At 40.9% G+C, this 19,523-nt stretch overlaps 1 protein-coding gene and 1 long non-coding RNA gene across 4 annotated transcripts in view; one reads left to right on the forward strand and one right to left on the reverse strand.

Annotated features, from left to right (window-relative positions):
- The window catches only part of ADGRV1 (adhesion G protein-coupled receptor V1), a 246,448-nt gene that overhangs the window by 103,706 nt on the left and 123,219 nt on the right, over positions 1 to 19,523 (reverse strand). For all 3 annotated transcript variants that reach the window (XM_081212310.1, XM_081212311.1, XM_081212312.1), the window contains 7 exons: positions 18,772 to 19,014; positions 16,843 to 17,250; positions 16,117 to 16,301; positions 15,450 to 15,687; positions 14,230 to 14,369; positions 12,950 to 13,110; positions 9,454 to 9,554 (listed from right to left, as the gene is read on the reverse strand). In XM_081212310.1, coding sequence (XP_081068436.1) covers positions 9,454 to 9,554; positions 12,950 to 13,110; positions 14,230 to 14,369; positions 15,450 to 15,687; positions 16,117 to 16,301; positions 16,843 to 17,250; positions 18,772 to 19,014 — 1,476 coding nt within the window. The remainder of the gene's footprint in view (positions 1 to 9,453; positions 9,555 to 12,949; positions 13,111 to 14,229; positions 14,370 to 15,449; positions 15,688 to 16,116; positions 16,302 to 16,842; positions 17,251 to 18,771; positions 19,015 to 19,523) is intronic.
- LOC308597000 overlaps positions 1 to 19,523 on the forward strand; it is a 272,467-nt gene that overhangs the window by 88,095 nt on the left and 164,849 nt on the right. The window lies entirely within an intron of this gene.

The raw sequence follows: 19,523 nt of genomic DNA on the forward strand, positions 1-19,523 counted from the left end.
CAGACAGTCATTTCTCTCTCAAAGACTGAACCAGATGACCACAGTTAATTTTAAGGAAATAAAAGTCAACAAGGGACATTTTCCTGGACTCATAGTTGGTTTAGTGTGATATGTGGATCAGGCCCTATCTTCAGAGATATTAGCCCATTTGGTATGACCAGCAAATTTGACAAGCATCTGGTCCACTCCTTCATCTAAGTTACTTATAAAAGAAATTAAACACCACTGGGATTGAAATACAGCACTTCAATCTTTAAAATAAATGACCAAACATCACATTTAATACGGTCTACCAGCCATATATTGTAGTCTTCCAGATGACCCCCACTCCTCCAAATAAGTTGTGTAGTCTCAGGTAGGCAACTTTATCAGGCTCCTAGTGGGCTTCCTTACATGGTTGACAGGTTGCAGTAATAGCCAAAGCATGGCTATTAACACTGCCTTCATCTGGGTCAGTGCGTTTGTGATATTTTCTGAATCTGTTGCTTGGCTACATAACCCACATATGACCCAGTGGTAAAGTCACAGAATGTGTGAGAGAGAGACATGCATCCAGAACACAATAGTGGACACGTCAAGCTTGAAAATAATTACTATGCCCATAGAGAGAACAAGTAGCTTTGTTTATGAAATATTCCCAGCTTAGACAAAGCTAAGCAAAATTTCAATCCTGAAATAATACTGTATTACTGTTGTTAATTGCTTCTATTTTTCCATTCAGAAGTAGAAGCTACTCCAATGTAGAATGAAAATGGGTGGCAGCCTCTGCAGTGGATTGGCTGCAAGTTGGCAGTTATAAATACAGTGTGAATTCACTGAAAACTTTACCACTTTGCTTTTCACAACAATAAAATAGGTGAAAGAGCTAAGAGAATTTTGGAGTATGAGAATTACCTTTACTATAGGACAAAGACAATGAAAGGACAGCAGGCCACAAACAGGCATGTTGTTTAACCGATATTAAAACACAGACAATATTCTGTTGAACAAGAACAAAGCCGACAGCCTGAAATGAACAGTCCCAAGTTTCTAATTTTATCACTGGAATTTGATTTTTTGCACTACGCTGTCTGCCAGAGACCAATCCTTACAACCTAAGCTTCACAAATCTCCTAGTCTGAAAGGATTAGTTGTATTAAAAACTGTATGCTCTACACTGCGACTTATCAAATTCATTTAACTGAACCAGGGCACATATTGCTGCTAATCCATTGCCGCTTATCTGTTTACCATGGCCTTTGTATGAAAGCAGATGACCTCTTATTACTTGGCCAGTGCTTTAAAAAGCCCAGCATGATGGCTGTAGCCATTAGTCGTCTCTAAATTCTGGTTAGCTCAGTGGTCAGCATCTCCTCTGCATCCAGAACCGCTAACATATATTCTCCAAGTAGGCCTGGGAAATAATCCTGGAGGGTTTATGTCAGTCAGTGTGGACAATGCTAAGCTAGATGGACCAATGTTCAGACATTGTATAAGGCAGCTTCCTAGTTTATGTGAGGGGATGATTTTACTATACAACCACAACCGCAGAGGAATGAGAACATAGAAAGCTGCCTTATTCAGAGTCAGACCCTTGGTCCAGTATTATCTACATGGACTGGCAGCAGCCCTCCAGGGTTTCAGACACGGTAGGGGTATATCAGTCCTACCTGCTGATGCCAGGGGTTGAACCTCGGACCTTCTGCATGGAAAGCAGATGCTTTGCAACTGAGCTATAGCTCTGTCCACAATGGTGTCATTGGAAGACTTGACTCATTGCACGGCTCGATTCTTCCTATGTCTGGCAGGCTGCATGCAGCCACAGCCAGTATACAGGTCATTTCTAGTCAGTAACTAATTGGTAAATAGTTTCCCCTTTATCTAAACCTTAAAGAGCAAATTAGGGGAGCAAGGAAATGCCATCTCACCATGTGCTAGAAACATAGTACCGCATGTTGCAATCACCATATGAAACAACATTTCCATTAACATTACAAATGTTTTTTCTTTGCTCTGATGAAAGCTAACCTACATAGTTGAATAGAGGCCTGTAACCCAGCGGAACCACAGGTTAGGTCACTCATTCTACAGTTTTATCCAGTTACCTCTACTCTCAACAGAACCATATCCACAGCTATAGTTCTCTCAAGCTGTTATATGTACCTTTTGTCAGTCTTGCACCAAACAAACAGACTTTTGATGTGATATTGGTGTCTGTTATAACCCCAGGTCTTTGGTACAAAGAAGAAGTGGGAAGAATCAAGACACAGAAACAAACAGCTGCTGATATAGGAAGAAACAGCCTACAGTTTTCTTTCAACCATTTCTGATTACCACATTGTAAAAAATCAGGGAAGTAAACTATGGGTAAGCACCTCTAAAGGGCAGTGTATCTCTTTGTCCTGGCTCTCTTTGTCCAGTGGGGAACTGGAACTCACAACTCTGGTTTTGCCAATGGCTTTCACTTTCAGATTAAGAGTGGGACATAAGGCAAGTCTCAGGTTGCAAGGATCAGCAGTTACATGAGAGGTCAAGGTCACTGCTAGGCAACAAGTGAGGTTTCCCCTGTCCCTTCCTTTTGAAGGAGAGGGTGAGCACAGCATTTTCCACAGGATGTGACTGGAGTCCTTACATTGGGCAGGCAAATGGGCACTCCTAGTGGGTTGGTTAGGGGAGGTTTGTATGCATCTCCATATTCTAGGCAATGGAGGCAGGGTGAGTGCTGGCTTGGCATAAGGAGAGACTCCTGGGTAATAGAAGAAGGTGCCAGGGGTGGCTACTTGGCTGGAGAAGCTATGGGTGGGGCATGCCCGGAAGAGAAGTAATGGGAGGCACTTAGACTTTGCCTGAGCCTCTTTTGGAGAGCGAATCTTTGCCCCCTTACCCATTCTGACCCTCCTCAGAATCAGACATCTCTTGGGCTTTGGAATCCACTATTCCCACTCTGCAGGGACCCCTCCAGAGTCCTCCAGATCTCGCTCCCCAACCACTTCCTACTCACAACCTTTGACTGCCTCTCCATGACACCTCTAAGGGATTCATGACACCCTTTTGAAACTGCTTGAAGTACAAAAGGCAGGAAATCTTCCTTCACAGAGACTGAATTCAGGATGTTTATTGTTGCATTTTCCTATCTACTTCATACCCTTGCTCAACCGGATAGTACAAGAAACTAGAAATGTTGTTTCCAAATGACTTTTGCTGTTATGAAAGAGGCCCAAACCAACTCCTGTTGTAACAAAATATTCAGCTTTTGCCATATTAAACAGGTACTTTCCCTTTTGATTCTGTGTATACTTGCACAACAGTCTTATATTCTCAGTAGTGTGTTGTATTACCTGGTTGTGTTACTTGGTTGAAAAGGAAATCTATTTTGAGAAGAAGGAAGATTATATAAAATGACAGCTTTAATCAGTATCTCTTAGATGAAACAGTAGGCTAATTCAATGGAATTATACCTAGATACAGTCTTCTAGTAAAATGAAACAAAATTCATAGAACCTTAATCAGCATAGTTTTCAGTATAGTAATGAAAAGGAAAATGTGAACAAGTCATTCCAGTATCTCAGACATGCTGGTTCATTTTACCCCATCAAAGGCATTCACATGGAGTTAATATGGACAGAATTTATATGTCTGAGGAAGACAGCGGAAGAAGAATATCCTAATTTCAGCAGTAACTACTAATGTAGTTTTGACGATCATATGAGGAAACAGTATGAAGTAGCCTTATGAGGAATGGTTGATGGAGCTGGGTATGTTTTACCTGAATAAAAGGAGACTAAGAGGAGCTATAATAGCCATCTTCAAATATCTAAAGGGATGCCACATGGAAGATGGAGCAAGCTTGTTTTCTGCTGCTTCAGGTGGTAGGACCCAAACCAATAGATTCAAATGACAAGAAATTAGGTTTCGACTAAACATTAGGAAGAACTTTCTGACAGTAAGAGCTGTTCAACAGTGGGACATACTCTACTGGAAGGTGGTGGACTCTTCTTCATTGCAGGTTTTAAAGCAGAGGTTGGATGGCCATTTATCAGGGATGCTTTAGTTGAGATTCCTGCATTGAAGGCACTGGATTAGATGACTCTTGGGGTCCCAACTCTACAATTCTATGATTCTATTATATACCTTAGTCTCATTGTTGTCATTACAGAATTGAGTAGGGAGGAGGATGGAGAGCATGACTACAATTAGTTGGCTCTGCCTGCCTGTCATTGGCTTTTGTACCATCTGCTCTTGGCCTTTCTGCCTTCCACCCTACCACTCCAATGCACATCAGCCAACATTGCATCTGGTGGTTTTAGCCAGCTCATGCAATGGTTTCCACTTGCCCAATGGGACTTCCCCTTCTTTTCCTCCCCTTTCCTCTTCTGCACCCCCAAATTTTGTGTGTGGGGGGGAGAGAAGTCTTTTCACATTTGCTCATGTGCCAACTGTTATTGCCTACTAATTATCATCTATAAAGGACCTGAGATATGCTGACTGATGTACAGAGATTTTTAAAAACACCCCTGCCTTCAAGCTTACCATTACAAGCTTGCCAACCTAGCAGTTGGAAAGCACACCAGTGCAAGTAGATAAATACAGTAGGCACAGTGGTACCCTGGGTTACATACGCTTCAGGTTACATATGCTTCAAGTTACAGACTCCACTAACCCAGAAATAGTACCTCAGGTTAAGAACTTTGCTTCAGGATGAGAACAGAAATCATGCTCTGGTGGTGTGGCAGCATCAGGAGGCCCCATTAGGTAAAGTGGTGCTTCAGGTTAAGAACAGTTTCAGGTTAAGAATGGACCTCCGGAATGAATTAAGTATTTAGCCCGAGGTACCACTGTACTGCTGTGGCGGGAAGCTAAACTGTGTTTCCATGCGCTCTGTTTTCCATCATTGTGTTCTGTTGCGCCAGAAGAGGCTTAGTCATGCTGGCCACATGACCCAGAAAGCTGTCTGTGGACATATGCCGGCTCCCTTGGCCGCAACCCCATAGTCGCCTTTGACTGCACTTAACTGTCTAGGGGTCCTTTATCTTACCTTTTAACTTACCATCTAACACAAGCAGACAAGACCACTTAATAATATAAATCTCAAGAATATTTTCCTCAAATGTTGATATCAGGTCTAGTACCCTTTTCAAAGGAATGGAGCATTAATGTTTATGAATAGTGCCCTAAAACCAACAGAGGTGCTTAGTTCAGAGTGCTGGTATGTCCATATTTGGTCCCAGAAGATCAGCAAGATGTGATAAGTTTTAGTGCATTGCTTGTTGTTACCAAGTATGCAAGCCTCTGCGCTTTAAAGAATGCCTACTGAATAACAAGGTTGATCCTGTATTAGAGTTCACATTTCACAACAAGGGACATTTAGCAAGAGAAAAAGCATAAAGCAGGCTTTGCTGTTGCATATGAGAATTAATTTTCATTAACAACCATCTTCTCTCACATGGAAAAATCATATTATCGTGGAACGAAGTTCTCCTCCCCACCCCACAAACTAGCATTTTATTTGTCTTCCCAATTCACTGTATCACATATTCCACTCAGAATGCAAGCTTCTTTAAGCACGAAGGGGAAAAAAGGTTTTACTGCCACCTGCAGGTTTTGGTAGTCAATATCCATCTATAATTTAAAACATGCCACAATAACCACCTATTTCATTCCACACCTGTAAATTCAAGTATTCTTATAGAAACATAGAGCCATAGAATGTGTAATAGTTAAAAACCTGATGAAGACTGTACAACTTTCCACACTCACTAGTATGCCTCATACAATTCAAAACAAAGCCATGCTTCATACTGTAGTACAATTGACATAATCCGAATTTGTCATCCAAATTAAAATCCTCGATATTTGCAGATGATCATGTACTTTTAAATTATATTCCTGTAACACTAGGATTAACAGAAGGACAGCAAACACAGACTCTACAAGCTCTTGTGGTTGCTAAGAGATGTATTATTTAAAGCTTGAAAGGATAAATATGCACCATCTACTATGCTATAGTTTGAAGACCTTAATGTCCTTGATGCATTTGAACATACTTTCTATACACGCCAGATTCATTCTGATATCTATTTGGATATTTGGAGAGCATATAGCCATGCATTTGTATTTGTTGTCGTGTGAATGCAAGCTGTCCCCCCCCCTTTTTTTCTTTTTTTCCCTTCCTTTAATACATTTGCAAAAGGAAAACAATGGCACAATCCAGATAACATACCTTGTTCTGACTTAATTAAAAAGAACAGGAATTGCACATAAACAGACGCAAATGTGTCCTGATTAAACAATGCGGCTGACCACAAGAAAGCTTCTGAGAGTTGAGACTCTGGGTGAATTTGTCACTCTCTAGATTATGGTCATTTTAGGTTATACCTGCTCAACTGCGTCTGAACCCATTAAAACTAATGTAACTGAAATATTGGTTAAAGAACACCAGCTAAACACCAGTTTATGTTCAGTCCCCTTAACAAACAAGGCATTTCACTATATTTATTTTTACTTAAATTTGTTTTCATTTTTAAAAATGGTTTTGGTACTATGCTAACCAGCTACTATCCAATTTGGAAAGCATAAGCAGCATTCACTTTGCAGTTATGCTGAGATGTATACATTTGAGAAAGCTATTGCACATGCTCAGATGACAGTTTCATGAACATGAGGGAAAACCCAACAGGCAACGAACATTACATCTCTCTGATAATACTAAATAATAATAATAATTTATTATTTATAACCAGCCCATCTGGCTGGGTTTCCCCAGCCACTCTGGGTGGTTCCCAACCGAATATTAAGAACACAATACAGCATTAAACATTAAAAACTTCCCTAAACAGGGCTGCCTTCAGATGCCTTTTAAAAGTAGGATGGTTGCTTATTTGCTTGACATATGATGTGAGGCTGTTCCACAGGGCAGGCGCCACTACCAAGAAGGCCCTCTGCCTGGTTCCCTGTAACTTCGCTTCTTGCAGTGAGGGAACCGCCAGAAGGCCCTTGGAGCTGGACCTCAGTGTCTGGGCTGAACGGTGGAGGTGGAGACACTCCTTCAGGTGTACAGCACCGAGGCCATTTAGGGCTTTAGAGTCACATGCAAAGTGACTTGAAATGCAGCAGTGGAAAACAAACTTGCTGCATTTTGAGCTGCTAATGTGTGCACAGCCTCCTTGTTAACTCTTACCTACATATTTGCTGACTTTCTTAAAAAAAAAAAAAAGCCTGGCAGGTTTAAAGAGACAATATTTCCCTTTGCAGAAGCCATGCTAAATCTTCCTCAGTAGGCTTGATCTTCTATGCAATAATTCTAGATTAAATGATCCTTGTCACCCACTTTACCCAACAGAGAAATTAAATTTATGCACCTGTAAACCCACCCCCACCCCAAATCCTTTTCTCTTTTTTTGATTTTTTGGGTGGGGGGTCAGAAGTGTTATGTTAACTACCTTATAATACTATGGTAGACAGGCAAATTTTAGGGGTAAGTTGTATATTTTTGCTGAAAGATCAGCACGCTCTCTCTCTATATATATATAAACTTTTATTTTGCTTTAAACAGGTACATATAAATATAGACAACCAAAATTATAAAGGAAAATTCCTTAATAGTAATGGAAAAAAACTACAAAAAATATTGAAGTACATGACACAGAACATAAGCAACTATGGGAAAGATAAAAGAAAAGAAAAAAGAAAAATAGAAAAAAAAGAAAAAGAAAAAGGAAGATGAGCCAAAGCAGGAAAGCTCATCTATTGTACACTTCCATCAAGCTCACAACAGATCATTATTCTTTTCAATTATCTCTATCTGCATTCCAAAGGAATCCCTCATCTTGGTATCAGGGAACATTTCTCTATGCGGTATCATTCTAAACATAGACAGATCTTTCTTGTTGAGCCCTTGTCCCCTAAATAATTATTTAAACATTCCCATTCTTCTTTCACCATTTTTTTAGGTTTATCTCTTATTGCATCTGTCAGCTTTGTGAGCTCCAAATACTCGCACAATTTGACTACCCATTCCTCTTTAGTGGCTGTATTTTTATCTTTCCAGTGTTTTGCCACTATAACCCTTGCTGCTGACGTTGCATACATAAATAGCCTAGTTTTGTTTTTGGGAATATTATCTGAAACCATTCCTAGTAAAAATTCTTCCGGTTTCTTGCTAAATGTGGTTTTTATCAATCTCTTTATCTCTTCATAAATCATGTTCCAAAATCTTTGTATCTCTAGACAGGACCACCACATATGGTAGTATGTTCCTATCTGTTCCTTACATCGCCAGCACTTGTTATTGTTTGATTTATTTATTTTTGCAAGTTTTACAGGGGTCAGGTACCACCTATAGTACATTTTCATAAGATTTTCCCTTATAAGGAAACAAGCCGTGAATTTTATATTTTTAGTCCATAATTCATTCCAAATATTGGGTTTGATCGTATGTCCCAGGTCCCTCTCCCATTTTACTGTAATTTCTTTGATATCTTCAGCACTTTTTCAAGCAGAGGGGGAGTCCTCCATTATCTACCTTTCCACTGGAGGCTGGCTTTCCCTACACATTACATTGTATTAGCATTAGAAGGGATTCTACGTGTGTTCTTGTACTTAATTTCACTTTTCAAATTCAATAGCATAGCTGCTCAAACATAAGCTACAGTTTTCTTTACCAATAGCTGCTGTCAGTGAATTGGGGCTTCATATCTCTAGTGAAGTAGCCGTGGTGTGCATACATATTTTATACCATTCATCCAGAGCTAAGGATACAGACCACTTTACTTATCTGAGTTGTACATACGTAGCTTCTATGTACATTCCAATAAGCCAGCTCTCATATGCCTGCCTACAGGAATACAACTAAGGGGGTGGCATGAGTTTTCCAGCTGCTCAAATAACTGAGAAGCTCAGCTGGCTCCAATCCTTCATCCCTTCTGCTGTGTCCTCAGATCATTTTCCGTGATGCTCTTTGTTCTTTGCCCATATCAAAATCCTTGTGCTCAGAATGGAGTGCCATATTTAAGGCACCAGATAACCCCTTTTAGAAAGACAATTATCCCCCATGTTTTTAGGTGTTGTAAGCTGTTCTGGGGATTGGAGAAAAGGTTATAAAGCAAAAATAGCCACAACACTGCTGTGAGGGAGAATGTGAGGGAGAATGTCTCCCCCCCCAAAAAAAAATCCCTTCAAAAGGAATCTGAATCTTAGCTATTCCCATGAATCTCACATTTTATAGCATTCTAAAAAGCAAAATAACTGTTGTGTGCAATCAAGACATTCAAGATTCTACACAGTTGCAACAAATAAACGGTACTCAGGAATCTGCTTGCACCCTGGCAAAACCACCTAGTAGGGGTGCCTTTGACCATACATAGGGTACCTTTCCTTCACACAAGAAACAGTCAGATTCAACATATGTGGGGACAAGAAGCAGGGATTCAGGATAAATGTGTGCTTTTGATAGTCTTATATTCAGCATGTTCCTACCTGAGTACCCAGGCAGGCAACCATCATATGAGTAAGGAGTTTAGCTGCAAACATTGAAGACCTGGTACAAAACAGGTGTGAACAAATAGCCAAGATCAAACCTGTTTGAACAAAAGAAAAACATGGGTTATACTAAGATTGTTATTTGGCAATAGGCCAGATTACAAAGGAGCCACAGAAATATGAAATATGCAAGAACCTCAGTCTACCATATATTTAATTTAGACCATTTCATAAGACCCATTTCAAAGTTATTGCATCACTGCTTACAACTCCAGGCCAGCCTTTCATCTCTCCTGCTTCTGAGATATTTTTACAGTGTTTACCTTTTCCTGGAGATTCACAGATACCTTATGAGAATTCTCAGTGCTAGAAAGTATTCATGCACAAACAATGACTGTTTCAATAAAGAACCTTTATGCAGCCCACAAATGTAGTAGGATAGGGTTGTCATACATCCTCTTTTCCCCTGGACACATCCTCTTTTCCAGGGATAAATTTTCAGTCTGGGTGGATTTTTTGAATTTTTGAAATTTTTGAATTTTGCAAACAGAGCCAGGAAGTATGCATGCGAGTATCCCTCTTTATTTTTTCCTATCTCTATGGCTGCACCTGCTGCTCTCTGTACAAAGACTTGCTTTGCAAGCAGAGCCAGGAAGCGTGCATGCAAGGATCACTCTTAACCTTTTCCTATCCCTAGGGTGCACCCGCATGGTGGATGTTGGGATTGGGCTCATCATGTAACGGCAGATTGAACAGGTGCAACCTAGACCTCTCGGAGCTATTTGCCATGCTGATGCCCAGTAAGCTGCCCATGAGCAGGCAGGAAAGACTCCCAGAAGGGGTCTCTGCTGGCATCTCCCTTAGCAGGTCTCTCTTTCTCTCTGTCTCCCCTTCCATCCTTCCTCGCTTTGGGGTCTCCCATATACTCCTATGCATGCCTCAATGCCAGGAAACCCACCCCAAACCAGTGCATTATCCATTCATTGGTTGACTCTATTCTGCAATATTAGAAAGACCTAAGAAAAGAAAGAGAGCTTGCTGGTAAAGAGTGTTATGTATTCAGTGGTCTGTGTTTGCCTGAGCCTGAGTCTGGACTAAGGATTCTGAGCTCCTGTGTTCTGATTCGATACATGATGTCCAATCACAGAACATTTCAGGATTTGGGCCTCTGCCATTGGCCCATGAAATCTGAGTCATGATTTGCAGCTTAGGAGAGTAGACAGCCAATCACGTGGGGAGTGGGAGTGGCCCAGGCTTCCAGGAATGTATATAAGCAGTTGCTTTGCCCCTGTTTCCTAGTTAAAAAGGTAAAGGTACCCCTGCCCGTACGGGCCAGTCTTGACAGACTCTGGGGTTGGGTGCTCATCTCACTCTATAGGCCGGGAGCCAGCGCTGTCCGCAGACACTTCCGGGTCACGTGGCCAGCGTGACGAAGCTGCACTGGCGAGCCAGAGCTGCACACGGAACGCCGTTTACCTTCCCGCTAGTAAGCGGTCCCTATTTATCTACTTGCACCCAGGGGTGCTTTCGAACTGCTAGGTTGGCAGGCGCTGGGACCGAGCAACGGGAGCGCACCCCGCCATGGGGATTCGAACTGCCGACCATGCGATCGGCAAGTCCTAGGCGCTGAGGTTTTACCCACAGCGCCACCCGCATCCCTGTTATGTAGTTCAATAAAGGTTTTTGCTGTCATCACTGTGTCTTGCCTCGTGGAAACCTACCTACACTTCAAAGAGGATCCCCCCAAGCTCTCTCAGTTCTAATTAAAAGTTCTTTGTTTAAGACCAATGGGCTATTGGATAGCTAGTGCAGACACGAACCAAATCACATTGGGTACCTCTAAACACAATTCTTGAATGTAAGTTAAAATACACAGCTCTCATGTAAGGTCAGGGAAAGGCCCCCTTCCCTGTGTCCGTGTGTGTTGATTTATACATCTTGAAATCTTAGCAGACTGAAGAAGCTAGCAAAGGAAGTTCTGGGGGTTGGGGTGGGGGAAATGGCTGAAGCACTTGGCACCCCATTTCTCCCCTAAAAGCTTTGCTCCTTTCCTTTGATTACCATACTGCTTGGATCTTCATATTGTATTTTGTATATTGTATTTCAGACACCTGAAGGCAGCCCTATATAGAGAAGTTTTTAAATGTTTAATGTTTTATTATGTTTTTATATATGTTGGAAGCCGCCCAGAGTGGCTAGGGCAACTGATTCAGATGGGTGGGGTACAAATAATTAATTATTGCTGCTGCTGCTGCTGCTGTTATGAAATAAAGGTAAAGGTAAAGGGACCCCTGTTATGGAATAGGATGTCCCTATTTTCATCTGAGAAATGTTGAAGGGTATATGGTGTGTGAGTCCGCGGTGATGGAAGGCGATGTGTCTCCATGTCCTCTTTTTCGCTCTTCACAATATGACAACCCTATTTAAACAGGACAAACTGCTGGGCTGGGTAAGATTTGGTGTCTAGATGTATTTGAATTTCAGCCAATGGATTTTACTCTGCATATTCATTTTGCGCCTGCTACATTTGTAGGGTTACACTTAGAAATATTAGGCTGGTAACTAAAATATAAGGTCTTGGATCCACAGTTGTGAACTGGATACTTCTGTAGGCAGAAGTCAGGAGGGAGAGGGAAAAACCATTTCTGCCCATTCCTCTTCCACCCTGCAGCCTCCTGTGCTCCCAAAATCTGCTCCGGGGAATCAGAACTGGAGAGGAGAGCTGCTGGGGGAGGGGGAATAAATGAAAATTGCAAGCATCTCTGCTGGACCTGGCTCTTTTCTGCAAAGAAAAGCATCCCTACTGAACAATAGGACAGAATCCAACCTATTGTGTGAAGAAGTCTAGAAGTCAAAAGATAAAGCTTTGGCCTACTTGGCACAACTGTAGAATCATTTTACCAAAGTGTGATTCCCTTTGACTTCACTCAAACAGTATGATTCTATGCATGTCTACTCAAAAGTAAGCCTACTCCCTTTGTAAAGTGTATATAGGATTGTAGTGTAAGGTCGCTAGTTCCTGTTAACTAGAAGAATCTGAGATTTATTTTTACCCTTTGGTTCAAAGTTCAAGAGAGCAGGAACTCTGGGATTTTTATATTTGGGCATGTCCTCCTCTAGAGTTTGAGTTTATGGGTTATAGCTTATTTTGTCTTGGATCCAAAAGAATCACATAACTAGTTTCATGTGCCCGAAGGAGGTTTGGACTTGTATGACTTTGTCCTCCATGCTGCACCAACAAATTTCTTTTAAAAACTGAGGGGAGTTCCAAAAGCCATTTGTGATAAGGCATTGAGGTCTGGGATTCCGGGGGCGGGACAGGGGGGAAGAATCAAAAATTCCACTGTGTGTGCTGAAGCAGCTCTTTGGATCATGGCCTATGTGCTTTCTGCTATTCAGTGCATTCCAGAAACAATACTTTTTACGCATTATTTGCTTTTAAAAAATCAGCACACAATTCATAAACGTAAAAATAATAATGTTATCAACTGACCAGAAATGCAGATGAAACCAGATGAAAAGAAAGCTTCGTTGTAAGAAGACAAGCTGTCTGTTTGTGCATAAGCTGCGTAAATAGACATGTGCGAACAGGAGCATTCCACGTAATCTGAGGAATCATCTATCACTTTGCAGAACTGACTGTCAGACAACCAGCTACAGAGGAAACAAAGGTCAACGATGTTAATTCATTAGTCTTTAGTCTGGAAATCAATAATCATAATACAAACATGAGCAAAACGTGGAATATTTTGAGTTGTGAGCTCCGTCACAAGGATAACATACTCTTCCAACTCCTCCCAAGTAAGAGTTAATGCACCTATTACATGTGCCAAGGGGAAATACTTTGTGTGGTAATGAGTGACTGAGAACGCGGGATATCAATGCAAAATTTGTTGGAGGCAGTAGGCCTTTGAAGGCCAGTTGCTGGGAATCACACGCAGTCAGGTCCTGCTTTCCGGCTTCCTGTTGCAGGCACAATGAGAACAGAATGCTATATTAGATGACCTGATCCGGTACGCTCTTCATTTATTCTTAAAAGACAGGATAGAATTTGAACAGGTTAATGTCTAACCTCACAGAGCAGGAGAGGGACAGGCGGGTTAGATTCTGGTGGCAGATTCTTGGATTTGATAATTTTGGAGAACTTGTCAGGCAAGAAAAAGTCTAAAAATGTAGCTGATATGAGGCCTGGCAAATTAACTCAAGCAGATGAAGTAAATATAGGTTGAAATGCCAAAGAGACTGCAAGCTCTGGTGTGCTATCACTGATCCCATGCCAAGCCTAAGCAGGTCCAGGCTGAGGCCTGGCATAATGATCCATGTGGCATACTTGGTCTTGCTCCAAGTCTACAGAAGTCCTTCCCAGGGGTACTCTCTTACCCCATGGAATAGGGTAGGGTTCATTGTTAATTTAATGGCAATTATTATTGTGCTTCTCTCTCACTGCAGCAGTGCCAAATTAGCCCTTACTTGGCACCCCAACACAGATCAGTGATGCTTTCTACAAACGCTTGCAGACCAGGTTTGTTCCCAGAGCATTGAAAAGATTCTGGTCCAGAAATAATCTAAATCTGAATAGTAATTTTGACTATTTTAAAGTATTTGCCCCAACTCAAAGCCAGTGAAAATGTTTCTTTTTTTAATGAAGAATTTGCTTTTAAATAGACCATTGCATTTTTATGCTTCCCTGAGATATAAATGAGTATATATCATTTTTAGGTTGCTTTTCCCGGCAGAAGTCTTCTCAGTGCAGTCAAGAATGAGAAAATGTACCTTTCAGCAGCCTGATTCCAAAGGAGACATAAAGACTTGTGTGGAACAATTCTGCTGTCTGTAGAATAAATCCGATAAGTGACCTCATTGTTATCTTTCAGTAGAAGAGGACTCTGACTCTTCAAACTCATTGAAAAAATCTGAAATGGGCAAAGTGGAGATTTATTTCCTATAAAAATATTCAAGGAATCCTCATTTGTACACTAAATATGCAAAGCCAGACCTCTAGTCAATTTATCCTAGGCAGCAGTTTTGTCAAGGTCTTAGACTCTTTGCCATCTAAACCACCTCAGACACTTTACCTGAAGCTGCTGGGCACCATACCTGGGACCTCATAATGCATAAGTATATGCTCAGCTACTGACATATTTGGTACTTCCTCTACTTTCTAAGGGAGAGAAGCCCAAACTCCACCTCAGTCATATGACAGGAGAATATGAATATGAACTCCATGGTTACTAGGCTTGAACCGCGGAGCCAGTGTCCATAATATACCACCAGCTAAGTTCATCCTCAAACCATGTGTACATAAATAAAGCATATATAAATCGAACAAACAGTTCAATTCCCTCCCCAAATATTTTTATTATTTTTTAGCATTAAAAATTTACATAACATTTGCAATGGGTTTGTCACTTTACACAGGGTTGGCTACATTAAGACCTCTCCACAAAGTTGTATGAGCTGTGGGAGGGGGCATAAGTCTCACTGTTTGTACATAAAGTCAAAGAATGGGCGCCATAAAGCACAGAACCAGTCTTTTTTGTGTGTTGCCCCTTGCAAACTTGGTATGGTGAGATAGTTTTTCTGATGGGGCTACCTGCCAAACTCTATCTAGCCACGTGTCATGTGAAGGCCAAACATACAGGTCAATTATTGTTTAGATACAATTACGTTCAAAAAAACCCTGCTCTAAAATAAGGCTGTTATGCTATACAAACATATCACTAAAGGCAAAAAGGAACAACCATGGTCTCTGTGCTTATTCTGCTCCAGATTAATATGGTTGCTCTTCCAGATGGCAACTATATTAAGCACTTAAAAAAACCCCCGAACACATGTCTAAATTTAAAAGCAGGGAGCAACTAATCTTAGAGCAGCAGCAAAATTAAGAGCGTGTGGACCTGATCAATGTTTGGACAGGAGATTCCTGGCAGCTCCATATAAACAGCTTTAAACTTTTTAGATTAGAAACAATTAAATAAAAATAAAAATCATACCTTATTTTTTAGGGCAGTTCCTTTGTCACCCATTATAAACCATTGCTGGCTACTATACTCAGTGACTTGAATGAACGTACAATTTTCATTTTCAGAATGAGAAACTTCCAACAAATTTTCAGGAACTCTGATGAAGTCGCCATCTTTTCCATCAAATCTGTGCCCATTGATTTGCTGTGGATACCAGTGATGGGCCATTATGACAATGTAAGGGCAATGGTCAAGGATGGTTTTGCCTCTGTTAAAACAGAAAAGGAGCAACACGCTCAAGAAATGGAAAAGCCATTTGCTACCTGTGAAAGAAACGTGCTGGATAATGCTTGTCTTAATGCCTTTATCATCCTATTATTGGCCTATTAACTGGATCTTTCATATATTATTAATTACTAATATGTCTCCAAGCATTAATGCAGAAGTTTTGATAATATGACAGGAAAAGAGCTGCATTTTGGCATATGATCAATTCATCATATCAATCCATTTGAATAAAACAATCATGTGTTGTTTATTTCATAGAATGCCAGATTTTTTAAAGAGCTTACTCTGCTCACTTCACATATTAAGATCTCTAGTTCCACAGGGTTATTACGCATAGACAGAATTCCAAGTGGACATCAACATCCAGTTCAATTTCAGAATTATTCCTGGCTCATGTGGAAAGACTTACCGTTCACCCTGTGATCCACACAATACTCCAATAGGAAGAGAAAAGGCAAATTTCTCAGTAACATCAGCAAGGAAGCTGTAGCCTCGAGTATCCTTGCGTTTTGGGTTAATAAGTGCACAGAGGATCTCATACAAGAGACTTCGGTTCTTATCAGTGAGTGCCTGCTTTTCCCCCTCAGATATTATCTTAGGGAACAAAAAATGGGTCAAAGAATAAAAATTATTCCATGTGTACAGGTAGCAATCACACTTTCCTTCCATACCCAAACTAGTTTATTAGAATTAAGATTTTCCAAAGCCAACTAATGCTCTTATCCTAAAGACATTATTTGGAGGTGAACCCTAATGATTACAGTTAAGTTTCCCCCCCTATATAAGGGTCATGACCTTGAGTTCCCTCAAGTGGCCAGTGCAAATTCACTTACAGGCTTGAATACTGGCTCTATCACAGCATACAATATTGCCCATCCCAACTTACCATCTAAGTTGGGCATATGAACCAACAGCTTTCATATAAGAAGCAGGCTGGCAAATACTTTCCTAGTATGTTCTTGTTACAGAAGACTCATAGTCAGTTCTGCATAGGAGAACATAGCAAGATTTTCCCCCACAGAACCATGGCTGCTGTTTATCATTTTCATCAGCTTACATCCACCAAGGAGTTGCTGCATCCATGCCTAAATCTAGGGCCCATTCATCATGGCCAAAGGAACATCTGCATATGTACCTTATCAATTATGTGCATCACTGCAGCAAGCTGCTCTTCTGTACTTTCTGTGACCACTTTGATGTTTAAATACTGGAGGACTCTGTTCAAAATTATGTCATCAAGTGGTTGGGACAACTGATCAGCCAGACCCCAGACTGCTTGAGAGTTTGAATCAGACACAATGGTGATGTTGGCAATACCATAGATGTCATCAACTCTGGCACCACCAGTAGGATTGAAAAGCACAGCCTGGAAACGTTTAGGAAATGGATTTAAGGATCCAGTATCTGGAGTGAGTGTTATATCCAGAACAGCATCTCTCTGCCCAGATGCAAAGGACAACGTTCCTTCAGATCTGGCAAAATCTTGCCCGGAAATGGCTGGTGAGATCATTATGCGGCCAAGAGCTTCAGGTCTCATCAGCTCCTATAAATAAATAAATAAGCTGTAGGTAAGGATTAAGCAATACTGTGCAAAGCCAGGTTTGCTTCAAATTATGAACATTTTAAAATGCATTTTTCATTATTATTTTTTATCTTGACTTCAAATAAAATTAATCAGGACAATGCTGGAAAATGTGTTTGGCAAAGTATTTCTAACAAAGTGCTAGGTTTGAGGCTGGCTAGTCAATGATGTATCGTGTTAGGCTGGGTTGTAAAATACACCTTTCTGAATTGTGTGGTCTGCGTCAGGAGAAGACAGGACCAGAACACATGTTGAATGGGAATTAGCAAGATTTGATTGATGAGCTTGGCACAGAAGTGTAACATTGATACTCCACCAGAGTATGGGGGCAACTGTTGCCACTGCTCTTAATGATGATTAACAAAGTACATTTCCTGGTCAACTAAAAATTGCAATAGTTCAGCCATGCCGGATAAAAGTCGGTTTAAACCAGTTCCAAACAGAACTGCCTATTCTTCCTTAAGTAAACCAGTGCAGTTACTTATGAGAACTGGCATGTTAGAGAACAAAGTCATTGCCTGTCAGTTACTGGCAGAAACAACTGTTTATTTGCCCCTTCCAGAAGGCTCAGTGAGACCAGCAAGAATGAAGGAAGTGGGGAGTGATTTTTTTTAATAATAAAAAAACCACCTAAAACTATTTGCAAGAGGAGAATAGGATAAGGATCTCAAGGCAAATTCCTTGTTCTTCCTGCCTCCTACTTGACTTCCTTTCCCTAATCTCCTTCATGCTTTGGCAATCTGCCATGCATGCCTGTTAAGACCATGGAGGTTGCAGAGTGTGACACTGTGAAAATGCTGTTTCTCCTAGCATGCACACAGTTGTATAATATAGTATCTCCAGAAAACACACACAGCAACAAAGTAAGTGTGCAAAAGTAACTCAAGGACACTTAATAAACAAAGCAGAACATTTGAAACTATGTTGCACTGAATCAGACCATCATTCTATAGGTTGGTATCAAACTCATTCTCTGAGTGGTAAACCTGATGGTAGTCAAAATGCTCCCATTCAAAATCAAGAGACTTGCTACAACTGAGCTCAGTGAGACACAGGTCACAATTTACTCTTGCAAGTGTCAGCATAGCATAGCTGATGAAGTATGAGATTTAAACTAGGGAGACCTCGGCTCAAGCCCCAGCTTAGCAATGAAGGACCTGGATGAGTGCAACAGTCGCTATCTCACCATCTAACAATAAGGGAAAGAAACCCAGGGCTTTTTCCAGTTGGGACTAGTGGAACTCAGTTCCGGCACCTCTCAGGTGGACGCCATTGCCATTTATAAGAGAACGAGGGAGGTGTTCATGGTGAGTTCCGGCACCTCTTTTTCTAGGAAAACAGCCCTGAAGAAATCCATGCTGCAGCATGCTATTGCTGTAATTTGTATCGTAGAACTTTTGCAAAAAGCAAACACCTGCTAACTTTTTTCTTTGCATTAGAGAAGAAATGAAGATAGTATATACATTCGTGCATTAGTCCTACCTGAGTACTGTAGCCAACTGAGATGGCAAGTGCTGTGCTAGAATCTCTAATCACCTGAAGACTAATTAAAGTGGTCTTCTTATGGGCCACAGCCAGACGAGACCCCACAGCAAAGTAGATCAGACCCCGAGGAGAGTCACTTTCTGGGACTATTATGTAGGCAAATCTGGCACTGTGGTTCAGTTCTGCTCCTGCACCCACTTCATAGAGCTCCACAAAAAAATAGGTTTCAAATTCAGGTTCCTGAAAATCAAAAGGATACTCAGAACTCTGTAAATACTGATGCCAAAAGGAACATCATTAAATGTGCTTTTGAACTGTGTCTTGTTCTATTAGAGAATACATTTGTATATCATGCATTTCAAATCAAGGGATCAGCTCCACAAAGATTTCTGAGACAGGCTGGTCCTGAAAACAGTGTGCGTGATTATGTCTGTCATCTTATATACAACAGCTCTTTGGAATCTGAGGTCACTGTTTCCAGGATCTCCTGTGCATCTCTCATCTAAGCCATTCATATCACACACTGGCATGAGAGTCATTGCAGTTAGCATCCCAGGCCTGGGAAAGTAAACGAGCCCCTCCTTTGAAACAATCGTAACAAGCACTACTTTTATGTCCTTTCATCCTTGGCTTCAAAGTATGATTCTCTCCAAGGTTTAAATATGCACTTAAAAGAAAATGGCATGAAACATCTCCCAAATGTTGCAATTTTCAAAATGAAATGGATTTTAAGGCACTTGTACATGAAA

Source organism: Podarcis bocagei (genome assembly GCF_964188305.1).
Source record: "Podarcis bocagei genome assembly, chromosome: 11".
Classification (NCBI taxonomy): domain Eukaryota; kingdom Metazoa; phylum Chordata; class Lepidosauria; order Squamata; family Lacertidae; genus Podarcis; species Podarcis bocagei.